Raw genomic sequence first — 17669 nt, 5'->3', positions numbered from 1 at the left:
GTACCCATATCCAATGCTGCTTCTTCCAAGAACATTGCAGCCTGTTTTATATGTGCTATATGGGATTTTTGTTCTCTGGATGCTATTGAAAAATCCCCCTCCAATGCATCAGCCCAGGCAGCCACTGCCTTTGCCATCCAAGCTGAAGCCATGGCTGGTCTTATGACTGCCCCAGACAGGGAAAAAATGTTTTTTAAAAACCCATCCACTCTCCTATCCGTAACATCCTTTAATGATGTTGAAGGCAAAGGTAATGTAGATTTCCGCACTAACAGAATCACATGCTTATCTACCTTAGGAGCCACCTCCCTTTTTAAACAATCCCCAGATAGAAGAGGATAATTGGAATTCCATTTCTTAGGAATTCTAAAGCTTCTCATTGGGCGTAGCCCAAGCCTTTTCCATGATTTCCGTCAGCTGATCTGACCACGGAAACTCAATCTTAACTGTTTTTTAAACACAGGTGCCTTGGTTTTTAGCACAGGGTCTGCTGAATCATCTAAGGATAGAATGGCTTTCATTGCTTTAATTAACTCAGCTATATCCACTGAGCGGAGACCTTCCTTCTCCTCTTCGTATGCCGAAGCAGAGTTTATTGAGCTTTCATCCTCCGATGAATCCTCATCTGAAACATGTGTAGACTGTGAGGATGAATATTTACTTACCACTGGCTTATCAGCCTGTTTCTTTTGAGAGGCTGCTGCTGGAAGTGATAAACCGCAGGTGGGAAGCTGCATGTAAGGGTTAATCGTGTAACCTATCCCTGGTACAGAGGTTGGAATTATCTGTTTAGCTATACTGGACAATGTCTGTGCAAACATAGCCCAAGGTGGATCAACCTGCACCTGAATCTGCCTTGTATTTTTCAAGAGACCCTGGTGAAAGCTAAAACAACTTGAACACAAACCATCCTTAACCAGATCCTCAGAGATTAACCCAGCTTTGTAAGACAAACATGATATGAGTGTTGGTGTTGCTGTGAGTGTATCTTCCTCACTCTTGCCACTCTTAGACATGATAAATAATCAACACTTCCACAGTGCACTACACAATTTGTGACTGTAATCACTTTAAGCTTTTTAAAGTGACATACAATCCGACCCTACCCATGCACCAGCATTGAGGATCGGAATAGAACAAACTGACAGAATATATAGTAAAGTCAGCAATCACACTAGCAGTCAGTCACATGTTATACATTAGTATAATAAGCAATATGAGCACATCATCAACTACAACTACATTTCAAGTATGTAGGAGAACATATTACTGAATCATGTTTAAAACAGATCTACCGTATTCAGACGCATAGTGAAAGAAACCACAGTAATAGTATACAGACTCATATGCAATAGCACTTATCTAACTATTTGTACTCAAACGGTAGATAGAGACTTAGTACTGTATTACCCATACTCAGTAGTACAGGAACACTCACCCCGCTTCCAGGACCAATCACTACGTTTGCGAATGCTGAGTGGATCCAGTCGCTACTAGTGTACACTGACGCTCCATGAACTTATAGTGAACACAGACGCTCAGTGAATACAGATGCACCAGTAACACAGCTGCCAATCCTGCGACTGGGTCCCCTTCATATACAACGTCTCCGACGGAAGCGGGAAAACAATTCATGGCAGGAGACTCGGAGGAAACTGGGCATGAACCAGGGGGGAGGGGTGACCAGGAGAGCGTCTGACTCCCCACTGCTTTCATCAACCCTAGGGATCGCGGCCTCATACTATTCCTGGAGCTTATGATCCCTAAGGGCTAGCGCTGGTGCAACCAAGGTGGCAGCCGCGTCAGCGACTGTTTGGTAGTCTCCTCCCAAAACAGTGCGGCTGTGTCCGTATTCCCCTTCTAAGCATAACCGATGCCTTACATTCTCCCCGTGCTCCGGCCACAGCCTGGTAATGTCTGCTGGACCTGCTAGTATATCCGTCACAGACGCCCGCCGAAACAGCACTGTGCTCGGGGCTAAGTGTGGTCGCGACCCGGCGGAGAGTTGTTGGAGCGACTCTTTCTAAGGTACGTATAAGACGCTTTTTAGAAAGATCACTCAAGAAAAAATAGTAAGACTATAAAAATAAAATAAGAAAGCTTAGAGCTGCTAAAAACCAACAGCCCTCTGACCATGGTCTGGCTCCTGCTGCACCAAACAAAAAACTGTTTTGCCTGAGCCAGAAGGCAAGGATATGTGGACGGGCCTGTTGCATGCTGGGAGGTCGAAAAGCTTTGACTGACTGGTGCAAATTCGCTGTCGCTTCATCATATCCCAATGTTATCCTGTGGATAACCTGTGGACCCCTCCGGATAAAGTGCAGATTCCTGACACGACCATTTTCCCTGCAACTGCGCCCCCTGGGTCACAGCCCCCCAACCCCAGAGGCTGGCATCCGTTGTTAACAGAGTCCAAGACTGGATATTGAAAGTTCGACCCTCCACCAGATGGGAGACTTGTAGCCACCATGGTAGGGATATCCTTCCTTTCGGCGATAGAGTTATAGTCTAATGCATGTGCAGGTGAGAACCCGACCATTTGTCCAACAGATCCAGTTGGAATGCCCGTGCATGAAACCTGCCATACTGTATCGCCTCGTAAGAGGCTACCATCTTGTCCAGCAAGCGAATGCAAAGATGAATTGAGATCCTGCATGGTTTTAATACCAAGCGGACCATAAACTGAATTGTCAAGGCCTTGTCCAATGGAAGGTAAACCTTCTGAGACACTGTATCCAGGATCATTCCCAGGAACTGAAGTGTCTGCGATGGTTCCAGGTGAGATTTCTTGAAATTGAGAACCCATCCGTGATCTGTAAGCAGACGAGTAGTCAAGTTGATGCTGCGCAGCAGTTGTTCCCGGGACATAGCCTTTATCAGGAGATCATCCAGGTACGGGATTATGTTGACACCCAACATACGCAATTGCAGCATCATCTCTGCCATGACTTTGGTGAATACCCTTGGGGCTGTGGAGAGTCCAAAGGGTAAGGCCTGAAACTGGAAGTGTTGGTCCAGTACAGCGAACCGTAGGAGCACCTGATGAGGTGGCCATATTGGGATATGCAGGTATGCATCTTTGACATCCAGGGATACCAGTTACTCCCCCTTCTCAAGACTTGCTATCACTGCTCTCAGTGATTCAATCTTGAATTTGAACACTCGAAGATAAGGGTTCAGGGATTTGAGGTTCAGGATTGGCCGTACAGAGCCATCCGGTTTCGGGACTACAAACAGGCTTCGAATAAAACCCCTTTGTGTGCAGTTGAGGAGGTACCGGAACAATAAAAGTCCTGTTGAAAACAGTTTTTGAACTGCCTCTTGCAAGGTAACCCTTGCTATAGATGAAGCTGGGAAGCCCGACCTGAAGAATCTGAGAGGAGGGAGTTCCTGGAATACCAGCCGGTACCCTTGGGATATTCTGTCCATATGTGGGCAAAGTGTTGAAGGCGAGCACCTACCTGAAAATCGTCTTGCTGCTGGGGCCACCAGTCATGCGGAGGGCTTTGTGGAAGAGGATCCAGAGGCCTGGTCCAAAGGTCCAGCAGCCGCTGGTTTACAGGCCTTACCTCTAGCAGCATTGGAGGCACCTCTGGCTCTGCCGCTAAATCTGGCCACATAAATAGGACTGCAGAGAGGGCCCAGGATAGGGGCGTCTAGCAGGTGGCGCAGCAGACGGCAAATATGTAGATTTACCTGCAGTCGCCTGAGATATCAACTTGTTCAGTTCTTCCCCAAACAAGGCATCACCTGTAAAAGGAAGGTTCTCTACCCCTTTCTTAGACTCAGTGTCTGCTGACCATTGTCGCAGCCATACGTCTCTGTGAGCCGATACCGCCATAGCCGAGGTTTGGCCGTTAATGATACACAGTTCCTTAACAGCCTCACTCATGAAGTTTGCAGCATATGTTGAAGTAGTGTAACTATCTCCTCCTGAGGTAGTGTATGCAACCCTTTTAAAATAATATCAGACCATTTGACCATGGCTCTGGAAATCCAGCTGCACAGTATGGTAGGGCGTTGGGCTACGCCTGCTGTAGAATAAATAGACTTAAGAGTGGTCTCCATTTTGCGATCGGCAGGCTCCTTGAGAGAAATGGCCCCAGTTACAGGTAGTACAATTTTACGTGACAGCCTGGACACAGACGTATCCACTGTCGGGGGGTTTTCCCAGATTTTCCCATCCTCTATAGGAAACGGGAAGTAATTTAGTAGCCGTTTAGGAGTGACTCATTTTTTGTCAGGCTTTAACACGCAGCCTTTGCCAGAGAATCTGATTCCTTAGAAACTGGGAAAGTTGCAGAGGATTTTGGTTTTACGTTAAAATGCAATTCCTCTGTAGGTTCTGCTTCCTTATCAGGAATATTGAGAACCTCCCTAATAGCAAAAATTAGGGCCTCAACTCCCGGGGACAGGGAATTATCCTTGTCCGCCCCTAACTCATCCTCATCTAATTCTGGTAATTCAGAGTCAGACAGCATTGGCCCTCATTCCGAGTTGTTCGCTCGCAAGCTGCTTTTAGCAGCATTGCACACGCTAAGCCGCCGCCTACTGGGAGTGAATCTTAGCTTAGCAAAATTGCGAACGAAAGATTCTCAAAATTGCGAATAGAAATTTCTTTGCAGTCTCTGAGTAGCTCGGGACTTACTCTGCCACTGCGATCAGTTCAGTCAGTTTCGTTCCTGGTTTGACGTCACAAACACACCCAGCGTTCGCCCAGACACTCCCCCGTTTCTCCAGCCACTCCCGCGTTTTCCCCAGAAACGGCAGCGTTTTTTCACACACTCCCATAAAACGGCAAGTATCCGCCCAGAAACACCCACTTCCTGTCAATCACATTACGATCACCAGAACGAAGAAAAAAACTCGTAATGCCGTGAGTAAATACCAAACTTCTTAGCAAATTTACTTGGCGCAGTCGCAGTGTGAACATTGCCCATGCGCAATTAGCGGAAAATCGCTGCAATGCGAAGAAAATTACCGAGCGAACAACTCGGAATGAGGGCCAATATCTGTGGGAGAGTGCGTTTATTAGAGACCAATAGGGGAAACTGAGGAGCCTGTCTGTGGTCAGTATTGGTTAACACGAATGTGTCAATTGACTATTTTTAAAGGAATCCATCCACTCAGGTTTCTTCACATCACTACCCTGTGAAGGTAGTGAACATTGGCCCTCATTCCAAGTTGTTCGCTCGCTAGCTGCTTTTAGCAGCATTGCAAACGCTAGGCCACCGATCTTAGCTTAGCAGAATAGCGAACAAAAGATTAGCAGAACTGCTACTAAATAATTTGTTGCAGTTTCTGAGTAGCTCCAGACCTATTCCTAGACTGCGATCACCTCAGTCCATTTAGTCCCTGGTTTGACGTCACAAACACGCCCTGCGTTCGGCCAGCCACTCCCCCGTTTCTCCAGCCACTCCTGCGTTTTTCCCTGGCACGCCTGCGTTTTTTAGCACACTCCCTGAAAACGGGCAGTTACCTCCCAGAAACGGCCCTTTCCTGTCAATCACTCACCGATCAGCACAGCGACTGAAAAGCGTTGCTCAGACCTGTGTAAAATTGCTTCATTTGATGTTAAAATACTTAGCGCATGTGCGCTGCATACCATGCGCATTTTTCACCTAATCGCTGCATTGCGAAAAATGTCAACGAGCGAACAACTCGGAATGACCACCATTGGGTACACATTAGAAATCCTTGTGAGGAAGGTGTAAACCTAGCCTTGCATACAGTACACACAGACTTATTAGTAGACATGCTTTTGTAGAAAACACAGACTTAAGAGAGAAAAACACAGTGCAATATTATAGAGACAGCACACTTATTCAAGACAACCCTGAATGGAGTGACACAGAGAGAAGGTTGGACCAGCACACGATACCTCAGGCAGAGCAGCACCCCGCTGGGTATATATGTGTAATTTACCTCACAGAGGTGAAACCGCTGATAGTGCACTCCCCCTTCACTATAACCCCCTGGTACCAGTTATCGTCGGTGATACAGTGGGTCCTGTGGAGGAGCAGCCCGCATGCAGCCTGTACAACAGCGGCAGCAACAGGAAATGGCACCTCAGAGCCTCTGGTCCCGCCCGTAATGGCGCGCGGTCCCTCTAAGTTATTATACTGGCATCTCCTTAATATAATAAAAAACGATTGTGGAACCCCTTTTTTATGTAATCGCCAGTGTGGGTACTCAGTGGGTCCACAGCCCATAGCTGGGTGATCACTGTCTCTTTATGCTGCCATTTGCACTGGGGACCCGCTAACAGGGACCTCGGCGTATTACTCACCGCACCGTGTCTTTGGCATCTGTTAGGGGTGGCGGCATGCTGCCGGCGTGGGCTCAAAACCAAGGGGTATGACTATGAGGACATCACCTTAGAAGCTCAGTGTCCTGTCAGCTGGGATATGAAACATTAACTCTAAGGAAGTTGGTTTGGTCCTCCCCCTAAGTCCCACGATGCAGGCAGACTGGTTGCCAACTAATGCTGCCTGAAAATAATAAAATAAAATACATTTCTGAAGAAAACTCTCTGGAGAGCAACAGAATGCAACCGGCTGCTTGGGCACATTTTTCTAAACTGAGTCTGCTAGAAGGGGCATAGAGGGGAGGAGCCAGCACACACTATTAATTTCTTAAAGTGCCAGGCTCCAGTGGATCCGATCTATACCCCATGGTAATCATCAATTCCCAGTATCCACTAGGACGTTAGAGAAATATAGTTATTGTTTAATACGACACTGCTGGAGGAAGAGGAAAAAGAGGAAGAGGAAGAGGAAGAAGAGGAAAAAGAGGAAGAAGAAGAGGAAGAGGAGGAAGAAGAATTATTACCACCAGGCATTTATACAGTGCACATATATTCCACACCGCTTTAAGAGAATACAGTATTTGGTCATTCACATCAGTCCCTGCCCCAGTGGAGCGTACAATCTATATTCCCCACCACATGTAAATGCACACACATACATGCTAGGGTTAATATTGTTGGGAGCAAATTAACCTACCAGTATATTTTTGGATTGTGGGAGGAAACCGAAGTACCCCGAGGAATGAGGGCCTATGTCATTTCAAATGTTTTCAGCCAGAATGGATCAGAAAAATGAATAATATTGTTTGTAAATTACCTTATTATAAAGTGAAGCACATACATAGTAAGAATGTCTAAGAATGCCAAATTGATTTCTCACAAATATTTAAAATGCCCGCTCTAATATATATTGTTTAGCATCTTAAATATTATGAGAAACGCATTGTCCCTTGAATTTCATATCAGCGGCTTACTAATAACACAACAATACATTAACGTGGATGTTATTTTCATCAGCTTCTCTGTGCGTCCATTGGAGCAGGTCAATTACAGCCACGTTTCAGGGACACGCAGGTCTTCCGGAAAGCCTCCAGTTTACCTCAGCGGTACCAGGGGGTCATAGCAGGGGGGAGCGATTTGCTACTTTACTAAGTCCCTAATCTAGGTACTTAGTCTGCAACCCAGCTAAGCTTGGCTTTAGCGATAAGGGCACCATGTGCTGGTTCCATACTCTCTCTGTGGGGTAAATTTACTAAGATGGGAGTTCTATTTAAGATGGGATGTTGCCCATAGCAACCAATCAGCTTCTACTTCTCATTTATCTAGCACCTTCTAGAAGATAATACCTGAAATCTGATTGGTTGCTATGGGCAACATCACATCTTAGTAAATTTCCCCCTGTGTCTCTCAGGAAGGGCTTATTGTGGGTTAATTTGCTTTTAACCTTTTCGTGTGTGTGTGTGTGTGTGTGTGTGTGTGTGTGTGTGTGTGTGTGTGTGTGTGTGTGTGCTGTCACTACTGCAATATGTCAGGCAAAGAGTGTATTTCATGTAAGGCACAGTGTTCCTCTTCTCTATGGGGTTCACTAGTGTGTACTCCGTGTAGTATCCCTTCCAAGGCTAGTGGAGCAGAACCAGCATGGTTGGACTCCATTAGGGGAATGATTTCCGCCATTTCTACTAAATTATCTCGTAGTGAGAAGGAGACGCAATACTTAAGACAGTCTATGGCTGAACTTATGAAAAAGAACTCAGTACCCAGACCAGCGTCTCAGTCCTCTACCATTTGTCCGCAAAAACGTACTCTGGCCCATATCCTGCATTCTGACTCTGATAATGAAGGGTCAGAAATGGAGGAAGGTGAGGTGGACATAGAGGTAGGAGAGGGTAGGTACTCTGTCACAGGGTGTAGATGCTCTCATAGATGCTATTAGAGATGTCCTGAATATCCCTGATAAGGTGACAGAGGAGAGTGAGGAATCTTACTTTAATATAAAGAAAAAATCCGCAGCTACTTTTCCTGTGTCAAAGGAACTAAATACCCTGTTTGAAGAACAGTGGGTTAATCCAAATAAGAAATTTCAAATTCATAGGTGGTTGTTATCATCTTTTCCTTTTCCTCCTGAGACAAAGAAAAAATGGGAAAATCCACTGATAGTGGATGCGTCAGTATCCAGGCTCATGTAAAATTGTATTACCTGTCCCTGGTGCAGCCTCTCTAAAAATGCAGTTGATCGAAAGTTTGAGACTACACTCAAATCTTTGTATACTGCTGCTGGGGTGGCCCACAGACCCGCTATAGCATGTGGGTGGATTACACGAGCCATTGCTAAATGGTCAGGTAATTTAATTGAGGGGTTAGACACCTTATCTCAAGAGGAAATTGTTTCCTGCAACATACACAAGACTCTGCGAACTTTATGGTGGAAGCCATAAAAGAGATAGGTTTGCTTAATGCACGCACTACAGCTATAGCAGTGTTGGCACGAAGGAGATCATGGCTACGTCAGTGGACTGCTGACGCAGATGCCAGGAAAGGTGTGTAAGGCCTGCCTTTCACAGGAGAGGCCTTATTTGGAGATGAACTCGACAAATGGATCTCCCGAGCTACTGCGGGTAAGTCCACATACCTACAGTACCTTCTGCAGCTACCCCAGCTAGGAAGGCCTACTCAGGACCCAATTTACAGTCCTTTCGGACTGCCAAGTTTAAGGGCAAGGCCAGAGATTCTTCTACCACTGCCAGAGGTGCTAGAGGTAAACCACGCAAACCAGCGTCTGCTGGTTCACAGGAACAGGGTTCAGGCTCTGCTTCCTCAAAACCTTCCGCATGACGGTGGACCGCAATGCCTGGAAGACAGGGGGTGGGAGCCCGGCTAAAATTCTTCAGTCACATCTGGACAGGATCGTGCCAGGATCCCTGGGTCATAGACCTTAAATCCCAGGGCTACATACTGGAGTTGCAGGAGCTCCCACCTCACAGATTCTTCAAATCAGGCTTCCTAGTTTCACAAGAGGCATTACCAGCTTGTTTGTAGTACCGAAACTGGATAGTTCAGTAAGACCGATTCTGAACCTCAAGTCATTGAATCCATACTTATGAATGTTCAAGTTCAAGATGGAGTCTCTGAGAGCGGTGATCTCAGGTCTGGAAGAGAGGGTATTCCTAGTGTCTCTGAATATCAAGGATGCGTACCTTCATATTCCGATCAGTCCACCTCATCAGGTTTATCTACGGTTTGCACTGCAGGACTGTCACTACCAGTTCCAGGCCCTGCCATTTGGTCTCTTCACGGACCGAGGGTGTTCACCAAGGTGATGGCAGAAATGATGATACTACTCCGCAAACAAGGAGTGAACATAATTCCGTACCTGGATGATCTTCTGATAAAGGCACCATCCAGGGAGCCGTTGTTGGAGAACATTGGCCTCTCAACCAGACTACTCCTGGATCATGGCTGGATTCTAAACCTACCAAAATCTCACCTAGAACTATCGCAGAGGCTTCATTTCCTGGAAATGACACTGGACACAGAGTCTCAGATACGCCTTCTGGGGAAAATGGTGGCTTCTTACAAAGCAATTCAGTACGGAAGGTTTCATGCGAGGCCCTTTCAGCTGGATCTGTTGGACAAATGGTCCGGATCACACCTTCACATGCACCAGAGGATTCGTCTGTCGCCAAAAGCCAGGATCTCCCTCCTGTGGTAGCTACAAACTTCTCACCTAGTCGAGGGTCGGAGGTTCGGGATTCAGAATTAGATTCTGCTAACCACAGATGCAAGCCTCAGAGGTTGGGGCGCAGTCACCCAGGGGGTACGGTTTCAGGGAAGACGGTCAAGTCAAGAAGTCGTCCTTCCAGTAAACATCCTGGAACTCAGGGCTATCTACAATGCCCTTCTGCAGGCCTCATTTATTCTTCTGAATCAGGCCATACAGGTCTAGTCGGACAATGTGACGGCGGTAACGTACATAAACCGACAGGGCGGAACGAAAAGCAGAGCCACAATGTCAGAGGTGTCAAGAATTCTCCTCTGGGTGGAAAAACACGCCGTGGCGTTGTCGGCGATCTTCATTCTGGGAGTAGATAACTGTGAAGCAGACTTCCTCAGCAAACACGACCTACACCCGGGGAATGGGGCCTCCACCCAGAGGTATTCCGGTGGTTAACACGTTGGTGGGAGTATCCACAAATCGACATGATGGCCTCTCGACTCAACAAGAAGCTCAAGTGGTATTGTTCCAGGTCGAGGGACCAACAGGCAGTAGCGGTAGACGCCCTGACAACTCCGTGGGTTTACCAGCTGGTGTACTTGTTTCCTCCCATTCCTCTGATCCCAAGAATTCTAAAAAGAATAAAAGGGGAAAAGGTTCAAGCAATCCTCATTGCTACGGACTGGCCCCGAAGGGCCTGGTATGCGGATCTTTTATAGATGCTGATCGAAGATCCGTGGCCTCTGCCTCTTCGAGAGGATCTTCTGCAATAGGGCCCATTTGTCTATCAAGACTTACACGGCTACATTTAACGGCATGGAAGTTGAACGGCTAATTCTAGCCAGGAGAGGGATTCCTGAAAAGGTCATCCTGACTATGATCCAAGCCAGGAAGGGGGTAACGTCTAAACATTACCATCGTATCTGGAAGAAATATGTCTCGTGGTGAGCAGACAATATTCTACGGTGGAATTTCATCTGGGACGTTTCCTGTTTTTTCTGCAGACGGGAGTGGATATGGGCCTACGCCTAGGCTCCATTAAAGTTCAGATTTCAGCCTTGTCTATGTTCTTTCAGAAACAATTGGCTTCTCTCCCTGAGGTCCAGACATTCTTGAAAGGTGTTCTGCACTTACAACCTCCCTTTGTGCCTCCTACGGCACCTTGGGATCTCAATTTGGTACTGCAGTTCCTTCAATCGGACTGGTTTGAACCGTTACAGGAGGTAGATGTAAAGTACTTTACGTGGAAGATCGTCACACTGATGGCCTTGGCTTCAGCAAGATGTGTGTCGGAGCTGGGGGCGTTGTCATACAAGAGCCCCCACTTGATTTTCCATGATGACAGAGCTGAACTCAGGACTCGTCAGCAATTTCTTCCTAAGGTGGTGTCCGCGTTTGACATCAACCAACCTATTGTGGTTCCAGTTGGTACGGACGCCTCTGCTACTTCAAAGTCTTTGGATGTTGTAAGGGCTTTGAAGGTGTATGTGAAGAAAACAGCTCGTCACAGGAAATCGGACTCACTGTTCCTTCTTTATGATCCCACTAAGATTGGGTGTCCTGCTTCAAAGCAATCAAATGCACGCTGGATCAGGCTCACTATCCAGCATGCTTATTCCACGGCAGGTTTGCCGATTCCAAAATCTGAACAAGCCCACTCTACTAGGTCGTGGGTTCCTCTTGGGCGGCTGCCCAGTGTGTCTCGGCTTTACAGCTCTGCCGAGCAGCTACTTGGTCGGGTTCGGACACGTTTGCCAAGTTATACAAGTTCGATACCTTGGCCTCTGAGGACCTTCAGTTTGGTCAGTTGGTTCTGCAGGAACCTCAGCACTCTCCCACCCAGTTTGGGAGCTTTGGTACTTCCCCATGGTACTAAATGGATTCCCAGAATCCCCTAGGATGCAAGAGAAAATAGGATTTTAATTACCTACTGGTAAATCCTTTTCTCGTAGTCCGTAGAGGATACTGGGCGCCCACCCAGTGCTCCGTTCTTCCTGCACTGTTACTTGGTTAAGTAATGTTGTTTGGTTCAGCTGTTGCTGTCCCTGTTTGCAAGTTTGGTTAGCATGGATTTCCTCTTGTTCTGGTTCGAAATCTCACCACCTTCCTTTTCTATATCCTTCTCTCAAAGTATGGCTGTCTCTTCGTGCACAGTTTCCTAGACTTAGTCTGGTGGGAGGGGCATAGAGGGAGGAGCCAGCACACGTAATCAAACTTCTATTGTGCCCATGGCTCCCAGTGGACCCATCTATACCCCATGGTACTAAATGGATTCCCAGTATCCCCTACGGACTAGGAGAAAAGGATTTACCGGTATGTAATTAAAATCCTTTTATTTATTTTTAATTGTGAAATACCAGCTACAGAAGCATGGAGAAAGTGTGAACTGCCATACTATCTAGTTATGCCCCTATATTAAGTTTATTTACAAACTGAGCATATTATACAGCAGGCTGTAAAGCTACATTTTAATATTCAACTTACCTGTCCAGATTCAGCTTCTGAGCTAGCACTCTCCATTCGGCTCCATGGGAGGATGGCTCATCTAAGCTTGTTATGATCTTTTGTCTCATTAGAAAGGGGATTTTGAAGGCGCTGGGACCCACCAGAGCTGCTGCATCCTTTTCTCCTTCATCCAGCAGTATCTGTGATGGGCGATTTTCCTAAACCAAACCATTCTTAGTCAGAACCTTTATGTGACCAGAGGTATATGTTGGCACAGTAGAAATATAAAACTTAGAAAGATGAAACTAGGGTATAGGGGAAGGTGTAAAGTGAAAATAAAGCACTACACTCAGAGTGGTATATGTTTCTCTAATGTATAGCCATTGTCAGCTCTCCGGTTTTCATTGTGCAGACCTTTAAAAATTGCACTTAATAGAAATTCCTTTTACTGCATACAGGTACTGTACACCTTGGTCAAAAACGTAGAATCTATCCTATGTTAGATGTTAGGAGAATTGCTGACCTGTTCAACTGGCATTGACCTCTTTAGCTATAAGCCACGTACTGAACTTCAATACCTAATCTTCATATTTCATATTCTTCAAATACAGTGCTGGCAAGCTGCTTATTGTTACTATTTTAGGTTATGACGTTTTATAGGGAAACTCATATGAAACAATATGTTCAATTCATCCCATATATATTCATTTTGTCACCCATGGAAGTGGTAAATACCGAATTACTTCTATAACTATTTATTAAGTACTTTCATAGGTACGTAAACTAGTCCTGGAATACAGTTACTGGCTTCTCTGACTGAGCCCCATACAACTTCTCCGTTTCATGAACAGCCTCCTTTTTACTGTTCTTATCTATCTATGCATTAGCACTAAGATACTGTCCTTATCTATCTCCATGCACTTAGACACTGCCCTTATCTATCTCCATGCACTTAGACACTGCCCTTATCTATCTCCATGCACTTAGACACTGCCCTTATCTATCTCCATGCACTTAGTCACTGCCCTTATCTATCTCCATGCACTTAAACACCGTCCTTATCTATCTCCATGCATTTAGACACCGTCCTTATCTATCTCCATGCACTTAGACACTGCTCTTATCTATCTCCATGCACTTAGACACTGCCCTTATCTATCTCCATGCACTTAGACACTGCCCTTATCTATCTCCATGCACTTAGACACTGCCCTTATCTATCTCCATGCACTTAGTCACTGCCCTTATCTATCTCCATGCACTTAAACACCGTCCTTATCTATCTCCATGCACTTAGACACTGCCCTTATCTATCTCCATGCACTTAGACACTGCCCTTATCTATCTCCATGCACTTAGACACTGCCCTTATCTATCTCCATGCACTTAGACACTGCCCTTATCTATCTCCATGCACTTAGACACTGCCCTTATCTATCTCCATGCACTTAGACACTGCCCTTATCTATCTCCATGCACTTAGACACCGTCCTTATCTATCTCCATGCATTTAGACACCGTCCTTATCTATCTCCATGCACTTAGACACTGCTCTTATCTATCTCCATGCACTTAGACACTGCCCTTATCTATCTCCATGCACTTAGACACTGCTCTTATCTATCTCCATGCACTTAGACACTGCCCTTATCTATCTCCATGCACTTAGACACTGCCCTTATCTATCTCCATGCACTTAGACACTGCCCTTATCTATCTCCATGCACTTAGACACTGCCTTTATCTATCTCCATGCACTTAGACACTGCCCTTATTTATCTCCATGCACTTAGACACCATCCTTATCTATTTCCATGCACTTAGACCAAGGGTGGGCAGCTGTTGAAGAACTATATATTCCAGCATGCCCTGCCATAGTTTTACTATTTGGCCATGGTAAAAAAAAAACTTGTATGGCATGCTGGGATGTGTAGTTCTACAACAGCTGGAGGCCCACCCCTGACTTAAGGTGCATACACACGGAGAGATTTTGGCTATGAGAGATTTTGACTAACTTTTCCCTTGAACTGGCAGTAGGAGATTTTGACTAACTTTACCAGAGATTTTGTCTAACTATGCAAGAGATTTTGGCTATGGGAGATTTTGGCTATGGGAGATTTTGACTATCTCATTTAAATAAGGGGATGAGTGTCATATATAGGACGATTTTACAGGGTGGCTGGTATTTAAATAGCTGAAAGTTAAAAAAAAAATTTGCGTGGGGTCCCCCCTCCTATGTAAAACCAGCCTCGGGCTCTTTGAGCCAGTCCTGGTTGTTAAAATACAGAGGAAAAAATGAGTAGGGTTCCCCCATATTTAGACAACCAGCACCGGGCTCTGCGTCCGGTCCTGGTTTAAAAAATACGGGGGACAAAAGACATAGGGGTCCCCCGTATTTTCCAAACCAGCACCGGGCTCCACTAGCCAGGGAGATAATGCCACAGCCGGGGGACACTTTTATATTGGTCCCTGCGGCCGTGCCATTACCCCCCCAACTAGTCACCCCTGGCCGGGGTACACTGGAGGAGTGAGGACCCCTTAAATCAAGGAGTCCCCCCCTCCAGCCACCCAAGGGCCAGGGGTGAAGCCCGAGGCTGTCCCCCCCATCCGTGGCCCGGTGGATGGGAGGCTGATAGCCTTTCAATAGTAATATTGTTCTTTACAGGAGGCCTACAGGTCCCAGCAAGCCTGCCCCAGCATGTTGGCACTTGGAGAACCACAAGTGCCAGCATGCCCGGACATAAAGGGCCCGCTGGCACCTGTAGTCCACCTGTAAAGAAAATATAAAAAAAAAAACACAACACATTCTTTTAAAAATCCTTTATTAAACTGGGTCTTCACCTGGGGGCGGCGGCCTTTAAGCTCTTTTGCATGGCCGCCGCCTTCCCAGGGCTTCCGGCGTCTTCACCTGGGGGGGCGCCACCTCCCCAGGGCTTCTGGGGTCTTGCTCCGGCGTCTTCACCTGGTGGGCGGCGGCTGCTAAGCTCTTTTGCATAGCCGCCGCCCATCCAGGACTTCCACGACGTCTTCACCTGGGAGGCGGCGGCCTTTAAGCTCTTTTGCATGGCCGCCGCCTTCCCAGGACTTCCAGCATCTTCACCTGGTGGGCGGCGGCTGCTAAGCTCTTTTGCATAGCCGCCGCCCATCCAGGACTTCCACGGCGTCTTCAGGAGCTCTTCTCCGCTCCTCCTCCGCCGTCGGACTGACAGCCGCTGCCTCGCGCTGACTTATATAAGTCAGCGGGAGGGGGCGGGGCGATGACGCGGCGAGCCGTGATTGGCTCGCGGCGGCCATCTTGAATTAAAAAAATGACGCTGAGGCGCCATTTTTGAAACTGGTACCGCTCCGCTGCCAAACTCTGCAATAGAAAGGTAAATTTCCCCCGCCCGCACCGCTGCCGCAACCCGCCGCCGCCCGCACCGCCACCGCAACCCACCGCCGCCCACACCGCCGCCGCAACCCGCCGTCACAACCCGCCGCCGCCCGCACCACCGCCGCCTGCACATCGCTATCGCTGGGAAAAATCGCTGGCCTCTTAAAGTGTTAGCGATTTTGACTAACTTTTGCAGCGACATAGCCAAAATTGACTTGCCTGCACTGACTATTTTTCCCAGCGATAGCGACCTAGCGGGGACGCGCATCGCTATCGCTGGCTGTGTACACACGGAGCGATCTGCACTAACTTTCTGAGCGATTTTGACTATATAGTCAAAATCGCTCAGTTATATCGCTCCGTGTGTATGCACCTTTAGACACTGCCCTTATCTTTCTCCATGCACTTAGACACTGCCCTTATTTATCTCCATGCACTTAAGACACTGCCCTTATCTATCTCCATGCAGATCCTCCCAAGAAGATCTATCACATGCTACCTTCTGACATAATCTGTAATTATGACAGGTCCTCTTACTTTCATCTGGAACCGCCACACCTAAACTCATGTCCTAAATTGGTCCAGCCTACAACTTCTATATGGGGGGAGGGAATGTCATAGTGGAGAACATTTTATATAAAGTTACGTTTCTCTCACCTTGCTTAAGTTGATGTTGATGTTAAAACTCTGACCATCTCCTTCCACTTGCCATACCCAGACCCTACAGGAGAGGTCACAAGTGCTGAGACTGAAGCGTTCCAATGTGAAAGTGCAGTGTAGATTCTCATGTACTCCATTCCAAATGTGATAGAATGGAATCTCCTGCACCAAGGACAGTAACAAAAAAGATATGATGAACAGATCTCAGACAATTGCAATTAGCAAACACTTATGTGACCTGGCAACTGACAAATTAATAAATGCTCACAAGTCGGAACCCGCAAGAGGATAAGAAGGGCCTTGGGCAAGATCCACAAATCTGTTGTGTGTCTGCCAAATAAGCATTGACATCATTGTGTTCAGCCAACTACAGTATTAAACCAGTAGAAAGTATAGTGTGAGCAAAAGGTTACATTTGATGGAAAAGTCTGCGTGACCGAAAGTAAGTGGCGGAACTCCTTATTTGGACATGCTGCCCGATCACATGACCGGGACATAGTACTGTGGGATAGGCTGGTTAGGAGTATCCATAGGAACGGAGTTTGTTGACAGGATAGGACCAATGGGTATCCGGCTCATGTAGCTGGGGTATCATGTGATCGCGGTCATGTGACCTGTTTAAATGGATTGAATATGTATTTTTATGCCTAAATTATGGTTTATAAACCTCGTTTTTTTAAATCACTGATAGAAATTGAATGGGTTTGTCTTCTTGCTGCTGCTCAGAGAATATTAAATTGTTTTTTATAATTCTGTATACATGGAATTTGAGTTGTCTTTTCTTTCTTTGCATATTACATGGAATTTGCACAGGCTGCACTTGTGCTAATGATGTGTGATTATTGTAGCCCCTATATAAAGGGGGATGAGCCAGTGTCATATCACCTTTGATAAAGCTGCCAAGTGACAGCGAAACGCGTTAGGGGGGCCACATCTCTGACCAGGGCGTTGCTAAGGATTCCTGCAGGCGTCACACAGGATTCATCAGGAGATTCCAGTCCCTCAACTGTGGACATTAATAAAGGGAGAACCACCATTACCACTGCATGGGATAGAGAGATCACTCCAGAACCCCGCTAGGTGGAATACCCGGCTGAATTACCACTTGGGACTTGGTAAATATATTTCTTACCACCTGGACGCCATTTAAATTCATGCATACGTATGCTCTG

General features: G+C 46.6%; 1 protein-coding gene across 8 annotated transcripts in view; it reads right to left on the bottom strand.

Annotated features, from left to right (window-relative positions):
• Nucleotides 1–17669, bottom strand: part of UNC5A (unc-5 netrin receptor A) — a 526593-nt gene that overhangs the window by 24742 nt on the left and 484182 nt on the right. For all 8 annotated transcript variants that reach the window (XM_063927930.1, XM_063927923.1, XM_063927924.1 and 5 more), the window contains 2 exons: nucleotides 16495–16659; nucleotides 12504–12682 (listed from right to left, as the gene is read on the bottom strand). In XM_063927930.1, the coding sequence (XP_063784000.1) occupies nucleotides 12504–12682; nucleotides 16495–16659 (344 nt within the window). The remainder of the gene's footprint in view (nucleotides 1–12503; nucleotides 12683–16494; nucleotides 16660–17669) is intronic.

The sequence above is a fragment of the Pseudophryne corroboree genome, chromosome 6 (genome assembly GCF_028390025.1).
Source record: "Pseudophryne corroboree isolate aPseCor3 chromosome 6, aPseCor3.hap2, whole genome shotgun sequence".
In the NCBI taxonomy this organism is placed as follows: Eukaryota; Metazoa; Chordata; class Amphibia; order Anura; family Myobatrachidae; genus Pseudophryne; species Pseudophryne corroboree.
This window is presented reverse-complemented; position numbering and strand designations above follow the sequence as displayed.